The 12,877-nt window shown below is 50.3% G+C and overlaps 1 protein-coding gene across 3 annotated transcripts in view; it reads right to left on the reverse strand.

Annotated features, from left to right (window-relative positions):
- The window catches only part of LOC142007528 (uncharacterized), a 33,665-nt gene extending 21,836 nt beyond the window's left edge, over positions 1–11,829 (reverse strand). The window contains exons 1-6 of one of the 3 annotated variants that reach the window (XM_074984199.1): positions 11,725–11,762; positions 8,992–9,048; positions 8,604–8,759; positions 7,337–7,464; positions 2,938–3,046; positions 2,356–2,388 (exon numbers count right to left, since the gene is read on the reverse strand). In XM_074984199.1, the coding sequence (XP_074840300.1) occupies positions 2,356–2,388; positions 2,938–3,046; positions 7,337–7,464; positions 8,604–8,625 (292 nt within the window). In that variant the 5' untranslated portion in view covers positions 8,626–8,759; positions 8,992–9,048; positions 11,725–11,762. Of the gene's footprint in view, positions 1–2,355; positions 2,389–2,937; positions 3,047–7,336; positions 7,465–8,603; positions 8,760–8,991; positions 9,049–11,724 lie in introns of all 3 variants that reach the window. The other 2 variants (XM_074984197.1, XM_074984198.1) reach the window with 2 other exon arrangements.
- Between the last annotated feature and the right edge of the window lie 1,048 nt (positions 11,830–12,877).

Below are 12,877 nucleotides of genomic sequence, written 5' to 3' on the forward strand. Positions count from 1 at the left end.
AAGGACCCGAGAGCAGGCTCATAGCCAGCTCCCTGCTTGACTTCAGAAGCGGGAACCATATGGAGTTACAAAGCTAATTATGAGGAAATTAAAAAGAACAGTCACAAGAGGCAAATGCCTCCTAGCTGCACGGACACTTGTTAACAAGGCCATGAAAGAGAGGCTCAGATTATGTGGTTTACCCAAAATTAAAAGAAAAGTAAGAACGAATAAAAGCCACTATGGCTAAACAGAGTTAAGAAGTTGGGGGGTTGGGGAGATGACAATCCTTTAAAAACTAGAAGTCAGATCCTACTGGGGTAAATAAGAGTATAAATGGTCAAAATTAACAGCAAAAAAAGCAGTCAGAGAACCCACGAGACCAGGGGCTGGCAAGATAGGCTCATGGGGCTGGATCCAGCCCACGGCAAGCCTCTAGGACTGCAGAGGGGGTGGAGTTTCAAGTGCTGCCCCACCCCTCAGGAAATTCTCAGTTCCTATTGTCTGGGAAGCAACCAATGGGAACTAAAATTGGGCTGCTCTGCACAAACCCCAGCAAAATCTCTGCTCCTATTGGCCAGGTGCACAAAACGGCCTAATAGCAACAAAGGGTCCTGTGGCACCTCTGTTAGTCTATAAGGTGCCACAGGACCCTTCGCTGCTGTTACAGATCCAGACTAACACGGCTACCCCTCCGATACTTGAAAACGGACTAATGGGAACTGAGTGATTTTGCTGAAGGTAAAGTCAGCGCAGCACAGTTTCTGGCCAATCCCAGCTGAGAGATTTTGCTGGTGTTGGAGGCAGGAAGCCCTCCCCTGCCAGCACAGACAGCAATGTGGAATAGCCTTTGGGCTGGGGCTGCTGGCAGGCAGGGATGCCTGAGTGTGGTGCTGGACAGAAGCTGTTTAGATAAGCACCTTCTAGCATGAGTCTGCTTCTAGCACCAGAACTCAATTTCAACCTCCCACCGGCCCCAACCCTGCATCCCCATCCTACACCCCTCCCCAGGCCAGAATCCTCTCCTGGACCCTGCAACCCCAGTACCCTGCTCCAGGGCACAACCCCCTCCTTCACCCAAATGCCCTCTCAGACCTCCCACTGTCTCCTGCATCTTAGTCCCCTACCCAGAGCTCCCTTCTGCACAAACCTCTGTCTCAGACCCTGCAGCTGCCCTCTGAAGGAGTGCAACCCTTGACTGCCTATTAAGATCCTGGAGTGCCCCACCCCCAACCATCAGAAGTTTTTGCCCACCCCTGCACTAGGCCATCAAGATGCTAAAAGGAGCACTTAAGATGAAGCCATTGCAGAGAAACTAAATCAATTCTTTGTATTCTTCACGGCAGAGCAGGTGTGGGAACCTCCCTCACATCAGTTATTTTTAGGTGACAAATTAACATCTCATCCGCTCAGCCTCTTGGAACAAACAGCTAAGTTACACAGTAACAGGTCACTGGGACCAGATGGTATTAGCCCAAGATTTGTGAAGAAATCCAGTATGAAACTGCAGCTATCCAGGTGGCTGGATGGTAACTAATGTAACCCTGGTTTTTAAAGGGACTCCCCAGGCGGTCCAACAGTTACAGGCCAGTAAGCCTAAACTTGAGCAGCGGGTAAATTGGCTGAAACTATTGTAAAACGCAGAATTAAAAGAAAACAGGCATGCAGATGAATGTGATTTGCTGAGGAACAGTCAGCATGGCTTTTGCAGCAATGTTTTAGAAGTCCTTAAGAGGTAAATCACATGGACAAGGGTGATCCAATAAATCTAGTGCACCTGGACATCCAGAAAGCCTTTGATCATGCGCCTCATGAGAGGCTCTTAAAGTGAAACTGCCACGAGATATGTGACAAGTCCTCTCCTGGATCACTAACTAGTTAAGACAGGAAACAATGGATAGGAATACAGGGTCTGCTTCTAAAATAGAGCTAGGTAAACATCAGTGTCTCCCAGGGCTCTGTACTGGAATCAGTGCTGTTCAACATATTTATGAATAACACGGAAAAGGGGCAAATGGTAAGTTGGACAAGTTTTCAGATACAAAGCTACTCAAGACAGTTAAGTCCAAAGCAGACACTGAAGTATTACAAAAGGGATCTCAAGGCCAGTGACTGGGCAACAAAGCGGCAAATGAAATTCAATGTTGATAAATGCAAAGTAATGCATATTGGAGAACAATCCCAACATACATACAAAATTGATCTAAAATAGCTCTTGTCAAATAAGAAACATCTTATAGTAATGGTGGAGAGTTCTCAAAAAAGGTATCTGTTCAATGTGCAGAGGCGGTCAAAAAAAGCTAAGTGCTAGGGACTATAAGGATAGGGATAATTAAAATATAAATGCTGCTATATAAATCCCTGGTTTGCCCATACCTCGAATGTGCCATGTAGTTCTGATCACCCCATCTACAAAAAAAAAAGCTATATTAGAAGAGGCAAGAGGTACGGGGAAGGAGATGGAACAGCTTCCAGAGGAGAGATTTGAAAGAGTGACTGTTAAGCTTGGTAGAGGGGATTTAGAGGACATATGATCCAGGTCTATAAAAATCATGTACGTTACAGAGAAAGTGAGTAAGTGCTGTTTGCCTCTTTGTGTAACAAGAGCCAGAGGTCACCCAATCCAATTAATAGGCAGCAGTTTTAAAAACCTAAGGAAGTATTTCTCTAGTTAAAGCTCCGTTAACCCGTGGAACTCGCTGACAAGGGATGCTGGGAAGGCCAAAAGTGTAAATGGGTTCAAAAAAGAATTAGCTAAGTTCACAGGGGACAGGTCCATCAAGAACTTAAGCTGAGGCAATGGTACAACCCTATGCTATGGGTGTCCTGAAACCTGACTGCCAGGTACCTGGTTGGACCACTTCATCACTAGCCTGTTTTATTCATTCCTTTTGATACACTTGGTATTGGCTACTGTTAGCACGAGGTTAGCCAGCAGGAGTGCGCTTAAACTGCTACCTGTGGGGCTTCTCACGACGTTCAGATCAGAGTACAGCTCCTTCACGATTTCTGACCGGTCTTCCCAGGGCCTGGCTGTCACATGGCTCTTCCATTTCTTAAAGCCAAACTGAAGGAGACACAATGAGTCAGATCCCGGTGACGGCACCTGTCCATGACAGTCTTTCCAGAGAACACGTTCCCCTCCTCCCAAAGGGTTCGAAGCACTGTAGGGTGTGTCATGAGGAGTCTGCCAATAGGGACTTTTTCCAGAAGACACTCTTCAGTTGGGAGGTTACTCTGTGCCTCCCACCCCGCACTGGCAACCATGTTCTTGCATCTCATCAGCCCTCCCTCCACCCACATTCACTACAGATCACATTGGATATGCAGTCACATGACAGTGAAACTAATTGCACTGCAGCCATAACTGATGGCCTATGGGCAGATCCACTGAGAGGGGGAAGGAGGGCAGGAAACCGCAGCTGCCCCACAATACTGGTGGTTGCTAATCCATGAGAGGTTTACAGAAACCTGAGGTAGTAGGTAGAATGCTGTACCCCCGGGAGGTAACTGCATAGGCATACGCAGAAGGCAGACCTCGTGCTACTCAGACCATGGAGGCAGAAGGCCAGGCTGAGCCCAGAGAACAGGAGATGGTGTTTGTCTCAGATTAGCCAACAGACCAGCCACTGACATAGCAGTGACAGCTCCTCTACACCCACACCCCTGAAACCTCAGTCAGCTTCTTTACGGCACAGCCCGGATGAAAAGGCAGTGAAAGATCCTGTGTGGTTAACACAAATAGCAAAGACCCAGTTCACCCTCACTAGCAAGGACAGACTGGGTGTCTGCGCTGGGGGACAAACCTGAGGCACAGTCTCAGGGCCTGGGTCGACTGACAAACAGAAGACATTCCAGTCAAGGGGAGAGAACAGCAGAGCCCAAGTCCATTGAGCCAGCTCAGACTCTGTGCCCTCAGTTTCCGCCCCCCCTCCCACTCACTTTGGCAGTTCCAATTTGGACTTTATGGCCAGAGCTACCTGTACTGTGTTTTGGCAAGCGATGTCCGTGAGAGATTTGGAATTGGAAGGAATTTCCAAGCTCCCCATAGCACAGAAGGATGACCTAGTGGTAAAAGCACAAGCCTAGGACTTGAGACCTGGGTTAATTCCCTGCATTGCCAGACTTTCAGGGAGAACAGAGAGTAAAGGTCATGCAGAAACAAAGACTGAGGTGAGCCCAGCCCCACCTCATGAGGCTAAGCGACACAATGAGGTGCTCAGGTAATGGGGCCACAGAAAAACCTCAGACAGGTAACACTGGTGCTGCGTCCCAGCTGCTGGTATTAGACAGGTTAAAACAATGAGTGGGCCACACGAGTGGCCCTGCATTTCAGTGGGCTGCAAGATAGTCATAACCAAGCCACTCCCCAGGAGAGGGGAGTTTTGCTAACTGTGCTGGTGTACCTAGAATTTGCTGGGTGTGCCGACTGACTAGCAGCGCTTTGGATGCAGATGGAGTACACGGCTCTCCTAACATTGCTTGCAGTCAGCACACCCCTCACTTCGCATGCTCTTGCGCGTGTCATTTTAAAAAAAGAACACTAAGATAACAAAAACCAGCAGAATCTGGCAACCCTGCACATGGGCAACAATAAACAAAGTGTTGCCCACCAGTGGGGTACATACACTGCCCACCCCCCATTGCCTCAAAACTAGTCTTCCAGAGATCATTACTGCCACATCTACTCATCAGGATCCGAGCCCTTGCTCCCTCAAATAAAAAGGGTAACAAAGGCAAGAAAGAACACTTGTATCATGAGCCGTTTCTGCTCCACAGTAACCAACTGACTGCAAGCAACATTCAGGTCTGTGGCTTTGGGTCAGACTTTACAAAACTGAACAGAAATGGAACACTGTTGCTTATCACCATCTAGGGCACCCAAGAACGTGCTTGTAGCAGTCATGCTGCTAAGGGGTCATGGAAGGTATAAGGCCAGCTCAACATTACCAATTTACATCACCAGATCTGAGGAAGTGGGTCTCCCCCACGAAAGCTCATCACCTAATTATTTTGTTAAAGTGCTACATGACTGCTGCTTTGTTTTGCTAGAACACAGACTAACACGGCGACCTCGCTTTTACAATTGACATCAGTATAACTGCCACTCAAAAGATAGGACAGATCCACACCCTTGAACACTGCAGCTACACCAGCATCACTCCCGCTGACAGCACTGTCTATATCCAGAGACCTCCTTGCACTGCAGTAGCTCCTGGCTCTCTGGGAGGCATGGGGGAATGAAGAGAGGGGACCTAATACAATGAGATAAGCTCTATCTATGCAGCAGTGTCTTCACTGATGCACTACTGCTGGAACATTAAGGGTAGACCTGGCCCAAACATGTCCCACTCATTCAGGCTTTGTAAGTCAAGCTTTTTGGTACAAAACAAGAGAACTGCCAGGTTACTGTGTCTCAGAAGCCAGTTCATTTCTTTAATGCTTTGGCACCAGTGTTAGAGGATGAAAGACAGAGCACTGTTGCCGTCTGAGGCACAGACTGCCCAGGAAAAGCCTTCAGCGTGCCTGGATGCCTGTTCTCCCCACTTTGGGCCTGGTGACAGGTTGATGTCAAGCATGCAGCAGAGCAATTGTGGCTTTTTTCCAGGAAAAGCCTTTTCATCCTGCCCGGCTAACAATGACCTCCGATTAACCCTACTCATTGAGTGGCAAGGCAGCAGCAGCTCCTCCAGCATCATGCAGGCATCCACAGTCAGGGTCTACTTTTCTGAGGTCCTCCACATGACATGCGACGGAAGCTACTCCAGAGTAATGAGTGAAGGGAGGGGTGAGAAAGTTACAGTTTTACAGAACAAACAAGGGTTGGTTTTCAGGCACACGATTTGCCAGTTCTGCAAGTTAACATAAGGCAGAAGGAGCTATCACGGGATCACCTCATCCCAACAGAAGGGCAATCAATTGGCACAGAAGTTAAGGCTCAGACTGGTGATCTATCATTCATTCATCGGGATGGGAGGGGAAAGGAAGGTTCTGCCCCAGCAGTCCTTGCCTTTGCCACACCTAGGACACATACTCTTTTGTTTCAGTCTACATAAGTTTACACAGCCTCATGCTCCACCACAGAATCCATGCTGTTTCCAGCAATGCACTGAACACGGCCAGCGTCACATGGTCTGTTCTCCCTCACACCAGGGTGAGAATTCTGTGAGCAGCAGAGAGTCGTGGGAAGCAGACCCATTCCCACATGGGGACACAAGGCATTTTTGTATTTTATTGGGAAAAAAGGCAGCTTCTCTCTGCACTGGGGAAGGCAATCCACCAGATGTTTTCAAGCCTGGGAAGAAGAGACTAGCCACCGCTGGTAGGGAGACCACCTTTGCATTCCATCTCAAGCCCCTGAAAGTCACTGACAGACTAAGAACTCCCAGGATGCTTAGGGGGTGACTGGTTACACAGGAGTCCCTGCACAGAAGGTTCGTGCTTTTGCTCATCTTGATTCTTGCTCACCTGCTATCTCTTTGCCCTTAGTCTTTAAGCAAAGATGCTTAAGATGTGGAGGTCAGAGTCTGAGAGTAAACTCTTTGGCTTCTGCCTCACCCCTTGGCTTCCCCCAGGGTAGGAGGGCTTTCCCTTCACTGCCAGGCACCAGCCTGGTTAGAGGAGGGCACACCCTTGGAAACAAGCACCTCACGCCACAAAGTTCTTCTCTCTGCACCTGGGGCAGCTAAAAACACTGAACTGGAAAAAAGCGAGGGTTTGCTGCATCAATCGGGGGTCAGCCGCATTATAGCAGGATTGCGTACTCTGAGACCTTACTGTAAATATCCTGGTGAAGTGCTTACAAAAAAGTTGTGTTACTAACTGGATGTAGTGAGTTGCCTGACCAGGCTTTTTAGAGCCTAACCTACCATTTCGTCTTTGAATTTAAATCAGTGATGTTACACCATTGTTTGGAGATTTCCCACACGTTAATTCTAGAAGACAGGAAACCCAGGTACACAGTTTAAGTGACTTGCCCAATGTCACAAGAAGCCTGTAGCAGAACAGGGAACTGATGCTGACTCAAGTCTTCAGCTAGTGCTCTTACCATGGGGCTACACTTCCCACTCAGGCAGGGAAAGATCACTGATACCATCAACCCAGTAGTATGCCCTAGTTGGAGGGATTATTTATGTAGACAAGGGTCCTCTCAGAAGCAGCTGACAGTCAGTGCTATGATTCCGCTGGGAATTCAAGCACCTGCACTGGGGGACGGGGAACAGTCCAGTAGCCCCCGTGAAGAGCAGAGAAGCACTTTCTGAAGACACCTTAACTTGAGACCATATGGGCCCCCAGAGAGGTTGCAGCACTGGCTTTAAGCCACCCATGCACGACTCCACAGGCAGAAAGAACCAACCTTGTAGTTGTTGGAGAGTTTGGCAGCTTCCACCTCATTTTCGGCTGTGATGGTGGTTTTCATGAGACAGCCGTCACACATTTGCACCTCATCAGAAAGGTGAGGGCAGCAGGCAGGTGTTGAGATCACTGCACAAAGAGAAACACAAGATTTAGACATCCAGCACCTACAGCTGCCTGCTCAGGATCCCACAGTGAACAGGCCTGTCTGTCCTGTGGGGAACTCAGTGATACCATTTTATTTATATTCCCAGAGCACTTTGGAACCAGGATAAGGACACTAGCCTGCATGATGCTGTACAAACACCGCGCAGCAAGAGCCAATAAACTTGCAATCTCATTAAGATGAACGGGCCAGCATCAGTTTACAGCTATTTGCAGGGTCAAATGATTAGTTATTCACCATGGACAAATGGGTATTTGAGTGGGTGATTCCAACCCATAGGTCTCAGCACACCAGGAGAGTCCAAAAAAAGTGTCATCCTACCATGTACGGTATAGACGTGTCACCCTAGTCTGGGAATAGAAGTAGGGCCATGTGACCAGCCAGACCTTAAGGAGAGCAGATACTCAAGCCACCCGCTACTGTTCTTCCAAACCAGCAGTCACATAATGCTTGCTGGAGATATGTGGAGAACCAACTGCTCACCAGGTGCTGGCTGGCTCCAGTGGCTAGATCAAGTAAGAGATGCACAGAGATCTTGTGCTCAGATTTTAAGGCTGGGATGTTACCATGAGAACCATGAGGTTCAACCCCAGGTGTATCATTAGCACTCCCCAACAAGGCCAATATTCCCACCGTACAGACTTTTTGTGGCGTGACCCCAGAGCTGGAAAGGAAGGGCAGCTGGCCCTCCTGCACACCAAGTCCCCTTTGCATTCCCTGGGGCATCTGCAGTTTGTTGGCGTACGTCTGCCAGTGACTGAGCATCCGCCAACAAATCCTCACCCCTCAAGAGGGACTGAATGAGAAAGGAGGCATCCGTAACCCTCTCCCATTGCCCTAGAGCAGTGGTCCTCCAACTGTGGGACATATGCCCCTACAGGGGCAGAAAGGAACATTTGGGGGGTGTGGCAGAACCAGGCCAGGGAGGAAGGGAGCACTGCTTAGTCCCAGCCTGACTACAGCCCCAGTCCTGTCCCCAGCCCAGACTGGAGGGGAGTGTGACAAAGTCTGGGGCCCACTGCCTTGGAGGCCAAGTCTGCATCATAATCTCAGCACCACTCTAGGCTGTTTATGTTCAGGTGACCTGACCAGCTCTGCTTACCTGGCAGGATCCTGGGGGTCATGATGCTGTGCTGATGGGACCCCAAGTGCACACTCCCCAAGTCTCCATGGATGTTGTTAATGGCAGCACAGTGCCGGTCACACAGCGACCCACGCCGATGAGGGTCAGCCCTGTGCTCAAATTCTCTGGGGAAATCTGAAAGATACATTAAAGGGAGAGTGAGCCAAGGATAATCCCCTGTCCCGGGATAATTTCTACTTGGGAGTAGTTATGGACACAAGACTGGCAAAGTGCAATTACTGGAATCAGGCAGGGAGAGAAATGTTGAAGGTGAGGGAGGGCAGAGAGAGGGGGAGAAAAAACAAATCAAAAAGACAAACTCCCGCACAGCATCCAAAACCCAAAAACTTTTTCCATTGATGTTTACCTGCTGCATTCTCCCTGGCCTAGGTCATCTTTGGGAAGGAACCCCACTTTCACAGCCCTGTGGACGTACACAGCAGCCAACAGATCCATCCAGTTACAAAAGGAACAGTGAAGAAAGGAGGACAACTCAAGTCAAGGACAAGCCTTTCATTACATGGAAGGTTTGCTCCCTGGGTTGATGTCAATGGGGGCTGGCAGTCTCCAGACAGGGTAATCAGGTTCATACTTGGGCTTTTTACTTTCTGTTCCAGACTCAAACTCTCTCTTCACCCTCTGACATTGAGGTCCTCGGTTTCTTTGAGGACAGCAAGTTTGGCCTAGATAGATCTATTTCAAGGAGGGCCAGGAAAATTATCTTCTTATTGCCACTGGACCAGGGGACAAGATAAACCAAGCAACCCAAAAGAATTCCAGCCAAGTTTCATGCTGTTGGGTGAGTGTATCACATGCCAGCCAGGGTAACAAAACATAGCACACAAGGCTGGTTTGGAAGAAGGTTCACATGATCTTCACCAAACTAATTATACCATCAGAGTTACACCAATTAGACTGATAAGCTCAGTGGGGCTTCAGAGACTGAGCCTGGAGATGGTTTAACCCCTTGGTCACCTTTAAGCCACTAAACATTCTGCAATGGTGCACGGCCCCCAAATCATTTCCAGTTCCCCCCTTCATCTTTTGTTGATCAGCCCTCCTCTCCCAAACCTGTTTGCTGGTGAAAGGTGCTGGTAAAATTAGTTTCTGCAGGCATCAAAGGCACGTCACGCGAGCTTTTAGCATGCATCTAATCTACCTACCATTTAGGTACAAAAAAGGGATCTCAAAGCCACCATCGTCTAAACACAAGGGGCCCCCTGAGCACCTCTGTACACAGCAATACTGTTTTAGCGAGTGCCTGCTGCTGTGCCTGGCACAGTCTTGCACAATGCCGAACCTTCTCCTAAACTGTACTGGCGCCTCTGGCTTCAGCCTAATAAAATCTGATCACACATTTAGTCTTCTGAGTCAGAGCCATTCATGCTTTATAACAGATTCTTTCAGGCACTAACACAAAAGGCAGATTAGACAATGAAGGGGCACTTCCAAGATAACACCATATGTTTAAAGGATACTTGTGACTGGGTTAGATAATGGAACTGAAATAATTTTAGCTTGCTTTTCACACTTCTAGTGTGCCCACTCTAGCAATATTATTGGCAGTCTCAATTGTTAGATGTTTTTTCCCCTTAAAGCCCCAGATGCTGGACTCATACTACTGCATGAGGATACCAGCTTTCAATTTAAGTTTCTAGTCCCATGGTGTCCCATACACTAGCAGCTATTTAGCCAGTTGAGAGTGGCAAGGTGGCTTGAATAAACAGAACTTCAGAATAATGTGTTTAGTTCACTATAACAGAAGCACTACAGTTGCTGCTTCAGAACTGGTTGGATACCATAGAATCTAGCATTCCTTACAGTCGCAGAGAAAACCTTCCCAATTTGGAATTTGTGCAGCCTAGATTGTGAAGGTACCCAAATAACCAAAGATTATTAAAAACCCACAAGCAATTCTTAAACCAGTGCCACAAATTATGATAGTTTGGTGTTGGCAATACATCTGCTCTCAGCCTTATGTCTCCTACCTGGAGGAAGCTTCAGTTTCTTCGCTACTCAGTTCTGCTAGACTACATTTACAGAAAGCACACCTAAACAGTTTCAAAACAAAAAGCAGTCAAGTAGCACTTTAAAGACAAGCAAAATAGTTTATTAGGTGAGCTTTCGTGGGACAGACCCACTTCTGTCCCACGAAAGCTCACCTAATAAACTATTTTGCTAGTCTTTAAAGTGCTACTTGACTGCTTTTTGTTTTGATAGTGTATAGACTAGCATGGCTTCCTCTCTGTTACTACCTAAACAGTTTGATATTCCCCATCTCTTTACAGTTATACTTACCTGACTGGCCATAGACTGAGCTTCCCAGGACTAAGCCCAGGGAGGACAGCTTTACAACAGGCAGAGCCAATACCCAGCAAGAATCAACAGCTGCATGAGCTCAAGTTTTATATTGGCCAAAGGCCTATGGGCCCCATAAGATGCAGAACAAACACTGCCTCTGCTCATGTCTCCCGGGTACTAATTCCCAGTACGGGGCAGGGAAACTGTCACATTAAATAACATTTTTTTGGGGGGGGGGGGGAGGGGGGTGTTCAGTGCTCAGGTTTGTAAAGTGGCAGGTACTCACTAAATCAGGACAGAGCAAAGCCAGCTTCTGCAACTCTTCCTGGGGCACTGGTTTGTTTATACACCACAGAGGGAAACAAACCAGAGAAGACTTGGAGCTAGAGACAGCAGGTTCCAGCCTGCCCTGCCCAGGAGAAGATCTGGGCAGCATCCCTGGGCCAGAGTGTGGCTTAGACCCAGGGGCTGGTTTCAGGCACACGTCTGTCGCCATGTACCCAGGCCGGAGTGGGGCAGGCAGGCGACTGCTCCTCGGGCACCAGGCCGAGGCCAGGGAAACACGGACAGCTCGGGGCTGACTAAGGGGAGCTGGACTCCAGGGCAACCTCGCTCGCTGCACCTGCCAGCAGCTCATCACAGACCTTGGGGCTCGCTCCGCGCCCCCCCACTCCCCGTGGCTGCACCCACGGGCCACTTGGGGAGCCCCCGGGCCCAGCAAAGCCCCGACCCAGTGCAGGCACCTGCCGAGCAGCCCCGGCCCACAGCAAGGCCCCGCCCGGCAGCCCCAGAGGCTCACCGAAGGTGTCGTGCGTGTACCGCCGGCGGCGGCCGGGCTCCCCCTCGCTGGCCATGGCAGCGCTGCCGCCGCAGCTCCCCGGGGGCGCAGCACGTGCGGCAGCCGCGACCGCAGCCGGGCATTTAAAGGGCTGCGCGGAGCATGCGCTGGCCACCGCCCCTCTTCCTCCGCCCCCGGGGCCGGGATGAGCGCGGGAGAGTGGGGGTGATGCACTCACCACGGGGCGCTAGGGGCGGAGTCTATGGGGTGCATGCAGCCTGCCCCCACTCCTCCCGCGGGGTGCACGGCGCTGCACGGGATGTATTTACTCCGCCCCCCCCCCGACTGCAGGGCGCTGCATACGATGTTTTTATTCGGGGGCCCCCACCCCCTGCCGGGTGCATGGCGCTGCATGGGATGTATTTACTCGAGGCTCCCCACCCCCTGCCGGGTGCACGGCGCTGCATGGGATGTATTTACTCGAGGCTCCCCACCCCCTGCTGGGTGCACAGTGCTGCATGGGATGTATTTACTCGAGGCTCCCCACCCCCTGCCGGGTGCACGGTGCTGCATGGGATGTATTTACTCGAGGCTCCCCACCCCCTGCTGGGTGCACAGTGCTGCATGGGATGTATTTACTCGAGGCTCCCCACCCCCTGCCGGGTGCACGGCGCTGCATGGGATGTATTTACTCGAGGCTCCCCACCCCCTGCTGGGTGCACAGTGCTGCATGGGATGTATTTACTCGAGGCTCCCCACCCCCTGCCGGGTGCACGGCGCTGCATGGGATGTATTTACTCGAGGCTCCCCACCCCCTGCCGGGTGCACGGCGCTGCATGGGATGTATTTACTCGAGGCTCCCCACCCCCTGCCGGGTGCACGGCGCTGCATGGGATGTATTTACTCGCCTACCCCCCTCCATCCCGCGGAGCGCACAGGGCTGCAAGCCGGGGGTAAGAGGAGGAGCAGGGAGTGGGGTGTAATGAAAAGGGGAGCTAACACCCTCCTCACCTCTCCACACCAGGGGTAGGCTAGCGCTGCCTCAGGCAGGCAGGGAGCAGCATTACAGGGAATCTGGGGTAAATGCTGCACCAGGGTCATTCAGCCCAGTCCCTGGACTTGAAATGTGAGTATCAGGATTGCCCCCACCGAATTAAGGAACGCTGGTGGTCAT

This window comes from Carettochelys insculpta, chromosome 1 (genome assembly GCF_033958435.1).
Source record: "Carettochelys insculpta isolate YL-2023 chromosome 1, ASM3395843v1, whole genome shotgun sequence".
In the NCBI taxonomy this organism is placed as follows: Eukaryota; Metazoa; Chordata; order Testudines; family Carettochelyidae; genus Carettochelys; species Carettochelys insculpta.